The sequence below is a fragment of the Athalia rosae genome, chromosome 2, assembly GCF_917208135.1.
Source record: "Athalia rosae chromosome 2, iyAthRosa1.1, whole genome shotgun sequence".
Classification (NCBI taxonomy): Eukaryota; Metazoa; Arthropoda; class Insecta; order Hymenoptera; family Athaliidae; genus Athalia; species Athalia rosae.
The window spans coordinates 10,111,772-10,132,331 of record NC_064027.1 but is presented as its reverse complement, the minus strand read 5'-3'; the positions used below and the strand labels follow the sequence as shown (position 1 = coordinate 10,132,331).

Below are 20,560 nucleotides of genomic sequence, written 5' to 3'. Positions count from 1 at the left end.
CACCGAGTATTTAATAATGATAATAACAATAATAGTAACAGTAATAATAATTGTTATTACTATCGTACCATAATTTAATATACGTATACGTCTGTATATAAAGAAGTCTGGCTTATCGTGTATGCTTATGGACGATTATTTTAACACCCTAAGATCACAAGTAGGTAATAACTAATATAATTATAGTAGGTACCTTATGTAATTATTATCTCCATTCAAATCGCGCAATTAATCGGATTGTGCTTCTCGTTAGCCTGGGGCTCATTTTCTCAGACAGTATTAATTTAAGTATCGGTGAAGCCCGTGTAACCTATGTGGTTGACAATATGTATGTATGCGTCATATACGTGCAATGTTTTATTGTTCACGTATACGTAGGACAAACAAACCTTTGGTACACAGCGTAAGGAGTCACGATAAAGGCTATATCGCCTCCTAGTATACCCAATTTAATTGTTTGTCGCCAGCTGATCGCTCGCAAGTTCAGAGCAACTGTCCCGTTATACGTACGATATCAAATAACAGCTAGTTTACACACTGCGATAGTTCAGTGGCCAATCGATGCGTCGGCATGAGGACGAGAACGTGATGAATCTCAGCGAAATAGCTAACTGCGAGATACCTGGAAGCGACATTTTAGAACCCACGAAACCGAGATGAGATTCAATATTCGAGATTTTTTCACACCTACTAAGATCCGGTGAATTGAAATCAGGCGACGTGGTATTCGTCCAAATCCCTTCGTGAAGTGAAAGCGAAATTTTCGTTTCGTTGAAAGTTACTCCGAAAAATTAATGCAGAATGGAAAATAAACGTTGCGTGTAAAATATCAAATTTATATATCGTACCCTTCTACACACGAGCGCATAAGTTTACCTAACTGATGTACGATCACTTAATTGCAACAATCCCACGATGCTTGGCACGTATATTTATTGTAGTTTTTGAAACTATGGCACTAATTCTATCTACTTTTATCTCGTAACATTATACTCCAACCTACATATATGCACGTACGGTAAATTTAAGGTGTAATACTTTTTCGACGAAAGATTCTTTGAGCCTCAATTCCTGAATTTTTTCTATCTTTCCTATTACCAGTTCAAGAATATGGAACGTTCAAACCAATGATCAGGTATAATACTTTTAATATAAAAATCATGTATCATGAACTGAACGATTGTTCATCTCTCTGTTCCAATTGAAGCCTTGATTACGCAGATTGGTAGCTACGGTGCTTGCAAACCGATAACTTGCCAAAAGTTATTCGGAAGTAAATTTTCTACGCCTGTGCAGGAAGAAAAATAACGTAAAAGACGGTTCTCAGTCTCCGGAATTCACCCAACGATCACTCGTGCTGAAAACTCACACTGTACACGCACATGCCGTATGAAATATTAAATATATTTTTTTCAGCTCAGCTGATGAATTTTTTAGATCCTACCAAACTAGGTGCATCATATTTCATGCCAGTTTTTTTTTTCGTTACAATCGTTTCACCGACGTAAGTACGTGTTATTCATAAGAGCGAGAAGGATATTCGTAAATAAATAACGATATCATGTTCCGTGCACGCTGCTGCTCAGCACAACGACGTCCGTCCTATTCCTGGGATCGTCACTTCCTCCGAGGAGAAGCGCGCACAGGATACGTCATATGCTCAAAGATGGCCTTTTCTTTCGGTCTTTGGTAGCATTTTTGCCGAATATTGTCCCGAGTACTCGCGAAACCGAATGAACACCAAGTTTTCGTCGTATAGGCAGAGCACGAAGGAGTTGAACGGAACGTGCCTCCCGTAGGAGAGCTTGAAACGCAAGGGCTGCACCGGCGGGACTTTCGGCAGCGCTGACCTCGTAGAATTGGCAGCCGTGAGCCAACGACAATTGCTGACCCTCGTCTACGCACACCTCTCTGAAACATGAAACAAACGAATTACAATACCCGTCACCTGAGCGAACGCCCTGGACGAGCTCGTGGGTCGAGTAAACCTCGGTTTCACGTGACCACGACGTAGCGCTGACCAGAGCTTTTTTCGGATATTTGGAGCATCGAAACTCGCACGATTATGTCTGGAAACATGAGAACTACATTCGGATACGACTCGAACGGACTTGGGTCTTCGAGATGAATCGAGATTTGCCAAGAGCTTTTTGCATTTGAGGACAAATTTCGTAAGTGGGTACCGTCAAAAGGATTAGCTCTCTCGATCGATTTGGCACCAAGCTCAAAACACCTGCAGACCATAGAGATTGTGCTGCACTTCTTGTCAATCACTCGCGAACATCGAAGAGTCTGATCGTACGACATTACATCGAAGTAACACGGGTTACAGGTGTGAGAACGTTAATTGAAAGTGAAACAAATGTCGGTGATTAAAAGGTAATTGATAGAGCAACGGTATACTTCCGCAAAACAAGACGGGCGGCTAAGCAATTAGCAGATATTGCAGATCAAATTAGAGGATCAAGAGACTGGCATTGGCTGCTCGCCGTGCTCTTTTGTGCGTTTAATTTCCTCGGTGCCGATTTAGAACGGAGATCTTGGTTCGAAGCCAAATCCCGGCACGCTCTGAATAAGAGTAACAAAATGGCAAGGCGACAGCACTGCCACATCGTATTAATTTCACGCACAGAGTAGTAGTCAACGTTATCTCTGCTGGCGTCGTTGATTGCCCGCGTATGGATACCGGTTGGTGTCATTCCCTATTAGCCAAAAATATACAGCTGGCTAGGATATTAGGTGTACCACTCGGTTTCTTGCCTACGAAGTTTAAGTTTGATAAAATTCATCAGCTATGCCGAAACAAGCGTTCGCTCCTCGTCTCGTGTACGTTGACGTTTAGTTCATTCGTACCAAGAAAACATCTGCGGACCATCTGTCATCGCGTTTTCTTATCTATTTTTAACGGAATTCACGCGATACGCCTCACCATTCCATTTGTTTTATGAAATTTGAAATTCATCCGCGAACCGAGGGGAAAAATGGGGACCTTGTTAAAAGCAATGATCGCAATAAATCTCGCGGCATGGTACGTATAGGTATATGCGACAGATGATGAATCTCTACGATGAACGGTACATTTCATAGAAACTTTTGCCAGGAACTTCATAAGCATGTTGAACAAATGTGCGGTAACTAACAGTGGGGCAGGGTAATCGTTGCTTCATTTCTAAATCCCACTCCGGTACGTGGGCATTCTATAAATGTCGAGTGATATCGGAAGGAAGAAAACGGGGGTTTTACGTTATACATAAAATTGAAGTCTAATCGCGATGGTGTCGCGATTTACGTTAGGGAAAACAGTCCGGGGGAATAATTCTAGCAGATGGTAGCACCTTGTGGCAAATACAACAAAGCGAGTACAGGTATATCAGATATCCGTAAAATATAACGAGTCCTTCGAGCGAGTCTTGCCACATGACGTCAATCAGATCAGATGAAATCGGTAACCGAGGGCCACCGAGTCTTGAGATTTAAATGACGTTGCGAATCGACGCACGGTAAACCAGTCACGAGATTGTTTCAGCGTAAACTGTGGTACCTATAGTATATATTATAGCAATAAGAGTCGAAGTGAAATGCCTCTCGGGTACCGCGATGGATCCGGTGAAGCCTTAGCGATCTTAGACTACCCGATTGCTTCCTCTATAATAAAATAATAAAACGAGGAAAAAATAAAACAAGAAACCAAGAAAACAAGAAAACAAGAAAAGAGAAAAGGTCCATGGAACACTGCCCGGGCGATGTTGTGTGATGTATAAAGAGGGAATGGGAGCTGGCCAGTGAAACCACCCACGCGATAGCTCAACACTCCGGACATCACGTGTACCGCAAATTTAATTGCGTTCATAAATATAACTCGATAGTCATTCGAGCATCGGTATAAAATACGCAAGAAGTTCGCCAGTGGTGCGATCCGGTTTATTTTCGATAGAAATAAAGATACAAGATTTCAATGAAGTGGTGCTTCTCCCGTGTGCATTATTACACACATGCATATGCATATTTCATCCTCTTTTGAATACTGATACTGAATATATATTCCAACAGGACAATCCGCAGAAAACATCTCAAACGAATGATTTCTCCTTTCCGTTACACCTTGCACGAGCCTGCGAGAAATTCCCGGGCAGAAATATCGCACCGTTCAGCCTCGCCACGTCTGTATATAATTGGGTAATCAATTAATAACGTAATTATATTTTAAATAGCGTAAATACATTCCTCGTTCGATTCTCTCGCTTCTGTTACAAATACTCAGTTTCACGCGGATACGTACTTTTATACGCAGATGAGGGAACGGTCTTCCGTAATTATATCCCTATTATCTATTACCAGCTCTACTACTTTATAGAGAAAGCACGTGGACCTTGGCTTCGCTCGCAACGTCGGTTCGATAAGACGAAGCAAGTGATACGCTGTCATACCGTATCGACGTCAACCGATTCGGATGCTGACGGTTGTTTCCTTGCACTTTTACATTCCGGCTACACGTATACCCGGAACGACGGGCATCGCGACCCGAACTCAACAAGGAACCGCGTACAACTTTTAACTGGCAGCGTTCATCGATAACTCGATGTTATTAATAATTTTGTTTTCAATCGAAAACTAAATTGGAGAGAAACGTATTTAGACACACGGGATATTCAATTATACAAGAGATTCATTCCTATTTGCAGTTGTAATTTATGCAGACGCGGAAGACGGACTATTAAATGAATGTATAGTATATCAATACCTCTGTATCACCGATGTACTCGTATCAATGTAGGTATATAAATTTCGGTGAATTGACGTTTATAAGCTGTGAGATACGTGCGGATGGTAGTGGCGCATTGGAAAGGCGATACTTGAATAGTTTTTATCCACTCTTTGAAATTGAATTCGGTGTATGAACAAAATAAAACAATAAAAGAATGCAAATAAAACGAACAATGCTTCGATAACGCGAGTTGTTTTGTTCAAATACAACGCGTCGTAGTACGTGAGGTTACAATTTTTCGTCACGTTATATTGTTATTTTCGAAGTGCCAAGGTCTCCTCCAGCATTCTTCCTAAATGGAACCTGATATATTTATTTTTCAGCATCTAATTGCTTCTGTGAGATCGAGACGCGAGGAGAACAATGCCAATTTAACCGTGCGCGATCGTCGTATCAAATGTCCCGTATCAGGCGTTACGTCTTTCCAAAAAATTTTATCCAGTACTTGTCCAACGAAACAGCCATCCGAAAACTCGGAAGTCTGTAGATGTCGCATGTTTTCCTTGGGGGGCTGAATTCATTCTTGTAATACTCGATTGTTAATAGCGTCGATCCGCGGTAACGCCCGCGTGGCGTATAAGCACTGAAAAATCTCACCAGCCATCTACTTTCTCAGCTCGAAGGAAAATACGTTTCAATTTATACCTCCTCCTCCGCCTCCGCATTCCCCTCTTTCTCCTTCGCAGGCTTTATCGAGTGGTAAAAGTTTAGCGGCATAGATATGCTTGGCGTCCTCTTTAATCAAGTAAATTAAATATTTACTATGTGTATCACGATTCCATCGAGCGAGGAACAGCCGCCATTATCGGAATCTATTTCTATTTCTAATTCAATTTTCGTATCGTAGGATTAATGTAACGACAATGAAACGATTAAGAGTTGGAACGAAACGGATCGATTCGCGCGGTATGGGTGTATCGGATCACTGAAACTAAACCGTTGCGTTCGGTTATTTGTTCAGTTTAAATTCCTTTGGAACGGTATTATAAACCTAATTTTGTAAGGTATACAATGTGCGTGCCGGTTTAATTTTCACTCATTCTCAGCAGTCTTTGAAGCGCGGAGATAATATACTACTTGGCAATGTCGTATGGTTTGCTGAAAAAAGTGTCACTTGAGTAATGACATTTCAAGGAAGTCTCTGCAAAGGGAGTTGAATCATCGCATTCCGGAGTCTAGACGGTGTTCAGGAGTCAACCGCTCATTTATCTCAATCTTTATATAAAAACTATATCGACTGCCAATTATATCCATCCAGTTTTTTCTTCTCCTGTCACGTACGTACCTATAACTTAATTCCGTAGTTCACGGTACGTACTTGAGAATATCTTGCTCCGAACCAGCTGAAACAACGCTCGCTTTCAGCAATGAACATCGAACACCGAATCCTATCGAATTTAAGACTGGTCCAAATAAGTTTTTCGTACAAATCTACGAGATGTTCTTTTTTTCTCTCCATCATTAAAATTCCGTGCAAAGTCCGCTGCTGGTCGATTGAAATTTCTAGTAAAATTTTCACCCAAGCATGAATCGACTCAACTCTACGTCCGTGACACGTTCGATCACATCTGTTAACTGCAGTTGATCGAAAGGAGGCAGAAAGAGCGAAGCGTTGAGATCGCGTGAATGGTTTCTAGGTGACCAGGGTCGAAGACTGACCACTACCGGGTGTCTTGTGCGGTGTACTGCTGCGGTGCGGTAGAGAGGGCCGGGGCTATGGACTGGCGCCGCGCTGCACTGCGTCTACTCAGATTTCACATGTTTCAGGGGAATGGCGAACGGCGAAGAAAATCACGCGCAAAATTTCCTCGCACGCATAATCCGCGGTTCTCTTTCCGACGGATATACACACGCACCCGAGGTACCTCACGCGTATGGTACTGGTCCAAGTGATTTAGTGCAGCGTGGATTTGTTTGGTCGTGACGAAGTCCAAACTTGAGCATCGAATATGTGGTAAAATTTTGAAAATGAACGCTCGAAAACTCACCTTGCATGATCGAGATCGCGCTTGTTTCCTAGCAGAAGGGCCGTAAAGTAGGAAGGCAGACGCAAGTCCGCGAGTTGCTTCAGAAGGCCCCTCGCCTCCTGAAAACTGCGCTTGCAGGTCACGCTGTACACCACGACGAAAGCCTCGCCCCATCGTATGTGCGAGTAGAGGCAGCCACTTTCCTGAAAATATAAATTTGAATTTTGTTCGGTTAGAAAGGTGCGAGTGAATTCTGCGGCAAGGTGCAGCACGTGGAAGTTGCGTCTCGTGCCTATGCGGCGGTTCTTAAGTTTCTCGCAAAGTGTACCGTACGGGTCTGACAAGCAAACGTAAGGTAGACGGACGGACGGACAAGCAGAGAGACAGGTGGACGGTTTCACCGTTTCAATTCTGTGCAGAATTCAAGTGGATGGCAGAAGAAAAACAAAATTCTCAAATTATATTTGTAACGTGGAGCGGCAGCGGACGTACGTCACCCGGTTTATCAAATTTGAGAGCGTTAATTTTTCAGCGCGTGGAGAATTCAATCACCGCTCTCCCGGTTTTTTATTCAATTAATAGAAGTTTGATGATGGAAAAAAAAAGAATTTGAAAAGGGTTACTCGAATAATCTCGCCACGAAAGATCCGGTGTCGTGACGGGATCCATTACTATACCGCAATTATAGCGGCGCGTGAAATTTGTTCACTTCAACATAAAATAAAGAAACAACGATAAAACTTGACGATAAACCGAACGCGAGGCAATGTGTAATGACATTTTCGATCGCGTGGTAATAATTGAACATTTCATGATTACGTTCACTGCACAAGAACTCCGGCAAACGTTCGAAGTCTTCCCAAAGTGAAAACTCATCGTTTTCTTTCCAACTCAGCTCAGTCTAACTCGACGAGATGGTAAATACTACGAGTAATAAGATTTACAATTCATTGAGTCCACGACTCTTCCCGCGAATAACGCGCTGCAAAGGATGATTCAATGGGTATTAATAATTTCACCCAATCATCACTATTGTATTAATTAAATCGATTGCGATTATTTAGATGAGTCAAAGATTTTCCGCCTGAAAGGCTCGAGTAACCTGTCTTGTCATTGGACGTTGCCGTAAGATATTAGGAATGCTATCAATGCTTGCTGAGTTGATGTCTGTAAGTTCCATGTGCCGATCGTGAGTTATACGAATGTTGTACCTGCGTTACATATTGGAACAGCCGCATCGTCCAATTAAACTAAGAACATCTTACGATATAATAAGGGCTCATCATGCACGCATATAATTGGCCATAGAACAGTCCCCGAGCCGAGTATTTCTCGAGAAGCATCGCTGCGTCGTAGACAAGCGGACCGAGGATAATTTCGTTTTATTAGTTGGAAACAAGCGAGATCTAGAGCTCGTGCGCAATGCATGCGGTAACGAAATATGATTCTGATGGGAATAAATTATGGTAATGAAAAACTAAATGAAAATAAAAATTCATTAACATATCTGCGAATTTACGTTTTACATCAACCGCACATTATATGTATATTATGATATCCTGCAGTGGCGGATGAAATCAATATGCACGGGGGGGGTTGTTATTTATATACGAAATGTTCTCCGAAAGATTCACCCTTTCCAGTCAAAGTGTTTCTGAAAAAGAAAATAAAAGACAAATGACATCCTCGATGAACGTTGATCTTTATTTTTATCTACGGATACAACAGCAGCATCCGTAGGTATGCGGCGGTGAAGAGTGGTTGGCGGGTATCGGAGGTAATACGAGGAACAAGAAACGGAGGAACAACAGTGGAGAACATCTGCTTCACGGGGTTCGAACGAATACCGTGGAACGTAAACCGACTGATGTGGTAACGCCGTTTAATAGCTCATAAATATTTATTGATCGATTGTATCGAGACAATTGGATGAGATGCCGGTGTGTTTGTGGTTAGATGTACATAGAAGGCACTTGCAATATTACGACTGCCCTGTCCGTAGGCCTAACGCTTGAGCAATCCTTTAAGAACGAACGTACGCATTTATTTAATGGGATGTAAGGTACGCGCACACGCATGATATGCCCGTACCTGTATAACAGTTCGACTGTTACTCGCACGTACACATTTTAGACAAACCATTTGTATAAATTTTTACCTCCCCCAGTCTACGAACGTGCGGGCCAAAATTTCATAACGATCAAATAACTCCCGATACAAATGCACTCCTCGGGTATACCGTTGTTTCAATATTAGCCTCTCATAAGAGGAGAACCTTAAACCCAGCAGACGTCGTTAGGCAGTTATACCAAAGCGGTTGTAAATGATACCGAGTTTCGAGTGCCCACATATCCCGTACCTTCGTTTACCTTTGCCTACGAACTACACACCCGACTTTTTTCACGTGTGTATCGCATAAACAGTTCCAAAGGGTCATGCGTATGGATCAAATTAACCGTAGATTGAAATCTCACGCGTCACGTCTGACTGCCGGATTTTTTGGGACCCTACCGAATAGAAGTTACACTATGAACAGTTGCTTGTGTTTGAACCTCGATATCAAGCCGTGACGGTATATTTTTCATCCTCTCAAATCCCCCAGGGTTCGCATCGCCGTTGTAACGAATGCGCGCACGCGTCTGCAAACATATTTGCTCAGAGCAGACATCTCGCACGTCATTATCTGGGATGAGGTCCTTGCCATCCGAACGGAGGCGTACAGCGGAACCTTTTTCGTTTTCCCATGATCCATCGGCATCCCGTGAAATTTGTTTTTCATTCGATGTCGCGACGTTACGGTCGCGCGGGGCGTTAACACGTTCCGTCTATCCTGGCCCTTGACCAGTGACAACGGCGTAGACGGTTTTAAATGAGGAAGTGGCATTCGGGCGTAAAAGCCGTGAACCAAGAATAATCGGTGGGCGAGGCATGGAGTGTTAGGAGACGCGAAGCTTCGCCACCTACATCGTGTTACGCGCGCGAGAAAATTCGCTTGGCAAATAGGTAGCAAATCAGTCTCCCGCGTATCTTTGTTCGAACTAGCCATTCGCAAGGGCATTACGTTCTCCCCGTGAACAAGAGACTCGGAATAATGGCGAGTACGAGGAGAAGTGTTGGACATCGTCGAGGTATTTTCTTAACATCGCACACCCGTAGCCAGGACGATGTTGGTACGTAGCAAAGAAGCGGAGTGGAGTTTTCTGCTGATGCCAGATTGATAACGATTACGCAACAACGATCCGCAATAGAAGTTCAGCACCACTGTACGGTGGAAGATCTTGGAATAGCTACTTTGTTGCAATATTACCTTCTCGCTTATTTTTTCCTCAGTTTTTGTTCGCTAAGGCCAGGATGGAAAAATCTAAATTCGTCGCCCCGTAATATACGACGTATGCGATTCAATTTTTGCCAGTGAACCATAACGGTGACTGTAACCGAAAAAAGTTCCTCTGCAAGATTGAAATATGAAAGCTTAGAATACGATGGTGCGATCCACGAATGTGCGTGTTTGTTTTTTCATAATTTTTAATATTTTTCACGATGTATCTTCAATATTCATAGGAGGTTTCGTGTGTAATCGCGATGATCTCCGACCCCCTTTTCTCCCGTATGAAACGAGAAACATAAATAACGCACTCCACGAGGACGAGCGATCGCGTAAGTAGACGAGAGAGGTTTGAAATGACGCTGTCAACGGAATCATCGCATCTGGAGTTAGAAACGCCGGGGAACCGAGCCAGAAGTTCCTATCGGACATCGACTACGGTATATCGCTATCCCCCGGCTGACTTGTACCTAACGTAAATTCAAGCTTGTGTAACCGCAGTCACATGTACACGACCTCCAATAGCCACACATGCGCATGAATAGCGTCGGTGCAAACGGGGCCCGGGCAACCGGGTTCTCAGCGTGCCAGCAGTCATCGCCACGGGGAGCTTGTACTCTCCTGATATCGTTTCTGTCCACGTTTCGCCAGGACTCAAAGATGTTGGTAGCGAAAAAAGGACCGAAAAGAAAAAAGAAAAAACCGACAAACAAAACATAAAAAATTATTTCTCGAACCCGCTTAGATTAAGTAATAATGAACAGGTATTCTGTAAATGGTTCTGAACCGGAGTGATATATCGTTTGGGTATCAATATACCAATCGTATACAACCACTCAACTCGGTCAATGGTCACTCTCTCTCCCGGTACTTAATTCCGTGTTTGTTGATCTGTAAAACCTAATCACCGGAAGTATCATTTTGAACTTTTAATCCGATGGGAATTGTAACTGGTTTTAATGTTGCATGCACAATGAGGCGGCGCTAAGGTAATCGACAATACCGTATTCAACCCATGGCGAAGTTGAATTTCCAACATAAAATGCATTTTCTTTTCTTTTTCCGTACAGTCGCGACGTGCGAATGATCGAGAGCTTTCAAGATTTACAACATGCACGTGACGTTGAAGTGCGAAACGAAGGCGATACTTTGAGATTGAAATTCCAATCCCTGACATTAAATTGAGTATGTACCGGAACTCTTCAATTTCTCGTGACAGCATACTTGACTCCGGTGTCGCTACTATTTGTTTGTGTTCCCCCCAAATACCTCTGCTAAAATTCGCACCTTGGGGTTGATGATGCCGGAAACATTTTACCGGGCCGAAGTCAGAAGATTTTGAAGGTAGACGCCGACGACTTCATATCGCACTTCGGTGACTATCCGTGTACATACACATATTCACTTGTCGTTCAAACACGCGTATCGTGCACCCTGAACACGAGTTTCTGCACGTTATAACTGTTGAAGTTTCAGGGTCCGGATCCCACAGAAGTTCTGTTAGGTATTCGCTCTGGTGTAATTAGCAAAAGTATGCGAATGATAATAACGTGGGATACGACCGACTGTTGCAGCGAAGCAAACTGTCGTATAATAAATGAAATTTAACGTAATAATTATATAGCCTGGATCCGTATACAGCTGCATGCAGTTGCAAGGGCAAGACAACTATTAATCTTATCTCCCCACTGCGGCGGCTATGTTACACGCTGCACTGGCGTTGCAGCAAAAGAACTTCTTTTGCTTGCCGCACGAGAGAACACGGAAGAACAATACGAGAATTGGGGAAGTGTGTCGCTGCAGCTAAGAGATTGCGGACGCGGGTTATACAATTGACTCGGAACGGGACGATTCACGATTGGTTCAACGTAGCTGGTACACGATATTATAACTTCTTCGCTCAACGCACAACAAGCCGCACAAAGATTTACGTGACAACAACGATGAATGGACGTGCAATGCAAAGGACAACTTTGGGCGTGAATAATCATAAGTCCGTTTGTGTACGAGTTGATAGCTTAGCTCGTGTGCTTTTTATTCTTTTTATTTTTTATTCATTTAATAATTTATTTAGTTATTTCATTTCCCGTTTTCAAAACAGTTACGACTCCTCGAATAAGATTTACGACTCGCGTATGGCTTCGAGGCTTCATATTTTTCATCTGTCTACGACAGTCGAGTCAAATAACACAAATGAGATGTCGCCGTGTTTGAACCTGTGATTGAAAGATAGCACTGATGAGACATTTAACGAAAAAATCGATAGCCTTATGGCGGAGGTTGAAGCGATTGATTTCAGCGTAAGCTGATTATTTTTGACGACTTCCTATTGCTGTATGCTTCTCAACCGAATGCGTCTCCTTGTCCCATCCGGCCGGTAAATAATCACGGAATGAAATTTAGATATTCACAACGACGTCGTTGCATTCAAGATATTATATAGTTATGGGAAAAACTATAAGGAAGTCGATAGTTGGCTAGTCAACGTTCGGTTATTTTCTACAAGAGCGCAGCGTCAACGAAGCTTTAAGGGTGGGTAGCGTACCTACCTCGCCTATGTTCGTAATGGCGGAGGCGGTGGTGGCGATGCGGTGACGGGTATTCGTAAATTTATCATGTTTAATGTCTGCACGTACGGTTTATTAAGTAGACGTCGAGTCGCAGCATCACGACGGCTGGTTACAAGTTGTTACGGTAGAGCGTAGGAAGGCGATGCACTTATAGGCTGTCGACGTGTCTTTGTATCTTGTGAAATGGATCGATTAAAATACAATAGCTCGGTATCGAGTGCATCGCGATATTTCCCATTACTTCCATATTTACAATCCGGTATATCCTCGAAATTAGCATCCGAAAGGAAACCCTTATGCGCGCTTCGATATCCGCGCATTATACCGCTAATTCACCGGGACGCTCAAACCAACGATAACAGTGAAAATTCTGTCATTCTCCCAATTCCTCAGACCACCGTGTTGGTATTATTCGCAATTTTATCGAACACATCGTCGGCACCTCCGGTGTTCAAAATCTCACGTAACTCAGAGGTGGTAGCGATGCCGCTTCGATAATCTGGTTTGCGCAATTGTCCGCGCGGGAGTTACATTGTATTTATTTCGTAATTGTATTCGCCGTCGCATCGCATCGCATTAGCTTGAGATATAAGGTATACGTACGTCCGACCGGTACGTTTAAAGCTAAGAGAAATTTATTGGGTCGCTATTATATTTTATTAAGGCAACATTGAATTTATGGTCTGGCTCCGACGCAGATGGTTGCGGGGACGTGACGACTGACGACTGACGAGTGACGCGTGTCGCGTGTCTCGAGTCCAGACACTACAGGGGCAGACAGCTCGCTCAACGAAGACGTTTTACCGAGAGTCGCGCATCGTGATTGCCATCGGGATCCTCTTCACTCCCTCCGTCTGGTTACCGACTCGAACCAATTACAACCCCTAACAATATCATTTTTCATTTTTTTTTTTTTCATGAATGCGTTTAAACAATTTTCAGGTTCGCATCATCCGCGTGATTGGCGAAAGGCATTACCGGGCCATCGTAAGAACGATTTCATCCGACCAATCCAGAACCAAAATTCGTAGTCAACTGTTGGACATTGGTCAATAGTATTGGTTCAACCTTGGCCATATTGTTGTGTGCCACATTATGGCACTGTGGTACGTCTTGGAACCGCATAGAAGTGCCTCTATGTACGTACCCTGCGCGCAGAGAAGAATAGCAAACAGTGTACGTTTAGTTTGAAGTTGTGGCAATAAACCAACAAACCTACATTATTTATCTTTAAACATCGGTCTATGAGAGAAAGTATAGTAATGCTGATGATTTCAAAGAATTCGTAGTAACGTCAGAAAATTATAGATGTGACGCGATCGTTCTCGGCAATTGGATATACCTCTTCGGTTTTCAATGGTTATAAAACTTGGCTGAACGTCAGAAATTCGATAACATTTCGAGGATGTAGTTTGATGCACCTCGTGCAAACACGTAGCAGAGGAGTACGAGAAACCGCTTCAGTCGAATGATAACTCCTACTAACGTTTGGATTTTACGAATCTTGTAAAGCACATCATACGAATCGTTGAGAGTTTTATTCAGTCCCTGGTATATTCACAAATCTCAGTTCAGCTGGTGAAGAATGCAAACGATGCCGCATTTCCATTTCCATTCCCATCACTGGATACCAGCACCACCATCTCCAACCGTGGCCTGGCGTGCTGCAGCCATATGTTCGTGTAAGATCGAAGCAGTAAATATCTTGGTAATACTCGCGAATTTCGTCCAATCGCGATACATTAACGATCATTTCAATCGATTTTTCAACCCGACAAACGTAATAACAAGAATGAGGTGTCTTTATGTCGTGTTTCACATGATCGTTTACAGCAATTTTCAGCAAATTTTCGTAAAACGAGGATAATGATAACAATTTTGATTCACACGCACGCAGCCATGACCCATTGCCATTAATAACGAGTAACTAGATCCTATGAACATGAAAACGGGTATTTCGACTAATACCTTCAACTCCTCCTACGGTACTGAAATTCGCTGGATGACGGGGTGTTCCATATAGCGCGGGTAAGAATTTCGTTAAATTACAAGGATTATCGGGTTGCACGAGCCAAAATTGATCACTATTACTGACTCATATCATTTTCATTCCCGACGGTAATTCACGTGCGCGTGAAACGTGTGCACGTTGTTACGAACGCGAACGTGGTAACTCGACGGGTCAGTCGGCCGTCAGCACGGCAATTCACGATAGAACGGTATACTCCATTTGCATAACGCGTAAGGTGATGGAAGCTCGATCAACGCTGACGATTATAACCGGCCTTGATCGTGACACGAATATATTTCACTTCCTATTTCGCCTTTCATCGCTCGGATCGCACGACTACCAACACCGTGCCGCCGCATTTTCCTTTCTCGCGCAACTTGCGGCTGCCCTTCCGCAAATAAAACTGCGAATACCATTTCATTATTCACGCAGGTAATCGATGGATCGAGTGTACGATAACGTGTACCATCGTGCAAATGAACGGATGAATGAAAATAAATACGTTTGCCGGTAAGGCGTGTGCGGAGTGTTATTTCAGAAGAATCCAACACAACTCTCAAAGTATCGGGAGATGTACATACACACGTGTATACGAGCATGGAGATTTGATCGGGATCTGTGCGATCGATATCGATCTGAAACGGTGTGGCGGCGGTGAACGTCCCGTGGATTACCAGGTCTTACTATATTTATGTATGCGATATATTATGCTGCATATAATATGTATACGATCAACGGATTGGCTACAAGTATTCGTACGATCGTATACACATCCAACTATCTTCGGATAATTGTGTATTGTGTATAGGTAGCATAAGATATGTAAGTTGAATATGGGTGTACACGTATACCTATATACATACCTATACATACTGCAGAAAACTTTCAACTAGTACAAATTGCAAACACAATTCCTTGCTCCCTGTTCGCGGTTATTTATTGGAGGTATGGATGAACGGTACCTATTGTATCTTTATATTGCACGCTGCACGCTCGTTTCACAACCAACTATATATCCATACCGACCTATCCGTATTATACGTGGGCATGCGTTTACTGTATAGACGGTATAGGCTACCGTATGTATAATGCTACCGCCGCTGTTGTTCAACCTATAACACGAGTTCAAATGTCGTACATCTGGCTCGAAATGTGAATTCCATTTGCGAATCACAATTCAATATCGGGATACCGCAATTTCTCCGTAAACGTTATACCTCTACGTTAACTTACGTACAACATCGTGATCAGTTTCGCCTCAGGTTGAAAGAGGACGGATAATGTGCATAGGTTGGAAGAGCTATGGAATTGCCGTTTTTCTTACATCTTTTTATCTCCCTTATTTCAAACGAATCCCGATAATTTTTCCAGTACCAGTCCCATAAAGGGAATCAAGTAGAGATAGAATGCGAAAACTTGTTGAATCACTCGCGGACAGAACGATAAGTCTATAATCAACCATCGTATGGTACTCTGGTATGAACAGACGTCGATGTATCTTGACGGAGAAGTCTCTTTCAGTTTTCTCCCAAAAATATCAAATTTTCGTTCGACAAAATGATAATGAGGAAAATAATATGGATGACATCGCTCGAACACCCCTTAGCGTGATAATTAGGAAGGAAAAACACTGACCGACAGAATCGAATCCCATCTAGTACGGATCTTTTTTTGACGCGTGTTTTTAACGGTCGTAGTGTTGATTATTCTTTTTTTTTTGCTCAACTAACGACAGGTGCACGGTTCTTTCCGGCGGCTCGTAAAAAGTTTGTAAAAAATAAAATACTTCCAAGTGCAAAAAATACGAAAACAAAACAATGTAATTACGGGGCACGTAAAACCAGTTTGCTAAAAACAGACTACCTATCTTCGGGCGGTGTGCTACCGAACACGAGTCACAATATACGTATATCGTGCACGGCGCAAGGGCGTTGCTTCGCCGAAGAGGCTCCAGATGAAATTTTGAAAACTCTCGACGTTTCATCATATCCGAGGTTTCCATTCTCGATTCGTCGATAGCTACGAACGGAACCTCGGTATAAGATTTTGGTGTCAAGTCCGAAGGTATCCGTCATCTAGAGCATTTGACGAATGGGTTAATGCCAGAGGCGCCAGATGTAAAACATCTCCATTAAGTTGCACCTCTTCGTCTCTTGGTCACGTTCACGCCCACGCGCATTCTCAACTCTTTCCCGTATAACAGCTCGTTGGTTCGATTATAGCCCCACCGAATGCAGCCTCGAGGAAAAACTGTGATACGCTGGCTACGATAAGCAGTTTATGAAGAACGGATCGTACTCTGTATTCAAAAAATCCTCCCAGAGTTCAAATCGCCATAAAATTAGTAATATTCAGCGGGTATTTTGGTTACCGTATGCTGTAACGTGGATGGACAGCATTTTACCTCTGCGTTACAATGGTGTGATTATGGCATCCTTCGCGAGATACCTGTACAGGTTTCCGTGAAACGATAATCTCGAAGTTTTTTTCTTGCATAATCTTTTTGTACCTGGTAGTCTATTCGTCTCTCGTTTGAAAAGTGGAGGAACTATTTCCGTTGTTCCGATTACTTACCGCGTTATGACCATAGAGATAGTAAAACAACGAGGAATAAAACGTAGCTTGCAGCGTGCTTCTTGCCGCCCATCGACTATACGGTCGGCGTGCCAAGGTCACCCGAGATGAGCAGACAGTTAGACGGACGGTGGTTATATATTCTCGGTTATATGTATAGCATAGGTTCCTTGATGGGTACTCGTGACCCGTGGCTATGTAGTCAATTATAATCAGGAATCGAGCCGATTAGTTTGAGTTGAAAATTTATAAACGGCGCTACACGCTAGACAAAACAGCCGGGTGAATGATACGACACCTCGAACAACGTTATTAAGAAACTGAAAAATTCCATATCTCGCTGCAGGTGAAAAGAAACCAGACACACGAACGAGAAAAACTCAACGGGGACAAAACGGTCGCCGAGTAGATTCAACTATTCGTAGAAAGTGGCATGTGAGTCACGCGTTCTTTCCAATCGGCTTAAACGTTGATTTTCTTTCTTCCTCCTTTCCGTATCACCCCCAAGTGTGAATCGAGTTTGATGTTCGGGTGGTATTATTGGACCCCGTGCGGCGAGGAGAGGATGGAGAATTTGTCGTTAATTCAGCCCTCCGGTACAGTGTAACATCTAATCTTCGCGTAATGCGTATCGCCCTGTGGGAGGTGGTGGTTGCGTAGTTACTCATAGTTTTTTTGTTAGTTTGTCACGCCCTTATACGCATCTTTTGGGTGACTGCGATGTGCGTGTAAGGCGTAACGTATATCGCGTTGGAGTGACTGGCAGCATCGAATGATTGACAGGTTGAAACGGGAGTTTTGTTAGACAGAGCTTTTGTTACTTCGCTGCAGCTTTCTTTGGTACACACGTACGGATGGATATCGTGCCAGCCTTTTGCCAGGGACTCTCTTCGCTGTATGCGCAATGTACTTAAACATGTCCATTTGTAACGCAGATGACTGATTATTGTAGACATTTGTGCGAGTGAATGCGGTTTGTTTTTTTTTTTTTACCAAGTTATATGCAGGTATGTAGTACGTGCACAAGACGATTGACCTTTTGAAGCCTGATATACCCGGTAGATACATACGCACTTTCATTCTTCGATATAATGGCAACTTGACTGAATGCAGAGCTACGACCTTATACGTGTCTGACGAACCCTAATGAAATTAGAAGTGTTTCCAACCTCTCGAAATAGAGGCGGAAACGGTTTGATGCGCCTGTGATCGACGCTATACGGTATACTGTATGAAAAGACCGAGATGTTACACCATCTTTCGACGGGTTGAATTATTTATAAGATTTATGATACGGAAGAGGCGAATCAACTTTGATCAAATGTGAGTATTCGGGGTCACGATATTCGGGCAAAAGTGTGTCTTTGATTTTTCTTTTCATTTCACGACTTTTATGACAAGCAATTTCCATTGTGATCGTTACATCGCAAGAATGTCGGGACATCGACGAATTCAAATGATACGGAAATTCACGAATACGTGCATCATGGGGATATTTGTAAAATTTGACTCCCACAATTCCGCAAACTATACATCACTATGACTCGCGCTCGACTATAATCGTTGGCAAAAGTGTCCCATTTCGAAATTCATTTAAAATGTGTGGCAAGTCCGGGGCTTCTAGGTAACATTTTAATTAACTTCGTAATCAGTTGCTCAACCTACAGAGACTTAAGTAGTTCACAGTCGAAACTCACCAGCGGTAATGATGAGCGCGGACAAACTGTACAATCAACAAATGGATTATCCTGAACTGAAATGAATTTCAACCCGTAACACTTATTCGGCCAGTAAATGTGATTCGATTGATAATACTTTTGGTCTATTTCAGTGTCCTCTCGAAACGTGAAAGCGCATCGGTTTGCAGATACTGAAAACTAGTTTCGGTTGGTGACAATTAATCGTCACTTGTTATCACTAAAGTTTCAAGATTTTGTAAAATGAAAAATCGATGGTGACCTCATCCATGTAAGTCGGCGGCCTTCTTCGTTTAGCAAAATACACGGCGACGACAATAAAAACTTGATTCCAAATTTCCTCTCGTTTCATAAGTATAGGAGATAATAACGACGACTTTCCCACTCCATTCGCTAATTACCATCCGGGGAAAATGATCAAGTTTCTCAGTTGTCTTGTTCGTTTTTGATTTATTCTATTTGGTTTTTTTGTCGGATACTTGACACGCGACTTTACCGCTCTTGATTGTAGATTCAAGTTGGGTCGTATTCATTCGATTACTTACCGCAGTTGACAGACGCTTATTAAAAATTACTTTGAAATGATTAAGAGTTGAATTGCGTTAATGCTTCTACGTTGATAAGCAAAAGAAGCTTTCAACGAGAGTTGATCGTAAGCGGGGAACCTCGTCGTCATTCCTAACACTGTCCGCGTTATACCTACTAATGACTGTGGCGTGTCAAAAACTATGGGTACGTGTATAATACGTCATCTCAAAACCGAGTTAAGTACATGTGAAATAATGAAAAGATTAGCTTTGAAATAGCCGAGAAAATACCTACGACCTACACACGCGCGATACGTAACAGCTAGATTATTTCTGCGGGTAGAAGTCGTTAACGAATTATTACGAATGTATATTTCATTGTCCCGGTGCAACGACCAACTACCTCGATGCTCGTATGTAGAAATGGTATGCATACAACGTAAAACTACTGGTACCGTTAGCAGTTTCAATCGAATAACAATCACGTATGTAGATATTCGAGTATGTGGGTAACTTGGGAAAGAAGTTCTCATAGCAGTAATGCTTATGCAGCGCTCCGACATATATTCTCTGTTATCCCGATATACATATTTAATTTACATTATATAAATCTATGCCTCGATCCATGTGCACATGTAGGAAAGTGAACTCACTCACACGTTGCGTACGTATAATAATACGGGTACGGTATTTCCAATAAAACTTGTATCGAGATTCAAGTTGAACGAGCGTAGTTTTGCATAGAACGGATATTGTTTTCAGTTACATGCCAACAATATAATAAAATGGGCGCGAGTATTGGACTCGTCCCTGAAATAACGTTACGTACGTTAACCTGTGAATGAGTAAATAACGCCACGTGTTCTTTCGTCACAATTCAGTGGAAATCTCCTTGCTTCGGGGACTTCCAACGACGCATGCGACGATGAATGAATTTTCATTCCGAGCGCGGAGGAATCTGGTGAAAATTCGATGATACATAATCCAACTTGACGATGAGATAACTGTACCACTTGTTTCATCCGCAACGTTTATCCCCACTAAATTTTTGTACACTCTAGGAAATTCGATACACATAACGTTGCATATGTATATGAGATAATTTCGGTACATGAATCTACTCC

General features: G+C 42.7%; 1 protein-coding gene across 1 annotated transcript in view; it reads right to left on the bottom strand.

Annotated features, from left to right (window-relative positions):
* Positions 1-746: 746 nt before the first annotated feature.
* LOC105685174 (ras-related and estrogen-regulated growth inhibitor-like) overlaps positions 747-20,560 on the bottom strand; it is a 39,731-nt gene continuing 19,917 nt past the window's right edge. Inside the window, exons 4-5 of the mRNA XM_012399037.3 lie at positions 6,754-6,935; positions 747-1,911 (exon numbers count right to left, since the gene is read on the bottom strand). Coding sequence (XP_012254460.1) covers positions 1,653-1,911; positions 6,754-6,935 — 441 coding nt within the window. The 3' untranslated portion in view covers positions 747-1,652. The remainder of the gene's footprint in view (positions 1,912-6,753; positions 6,936-20,560) is intronic.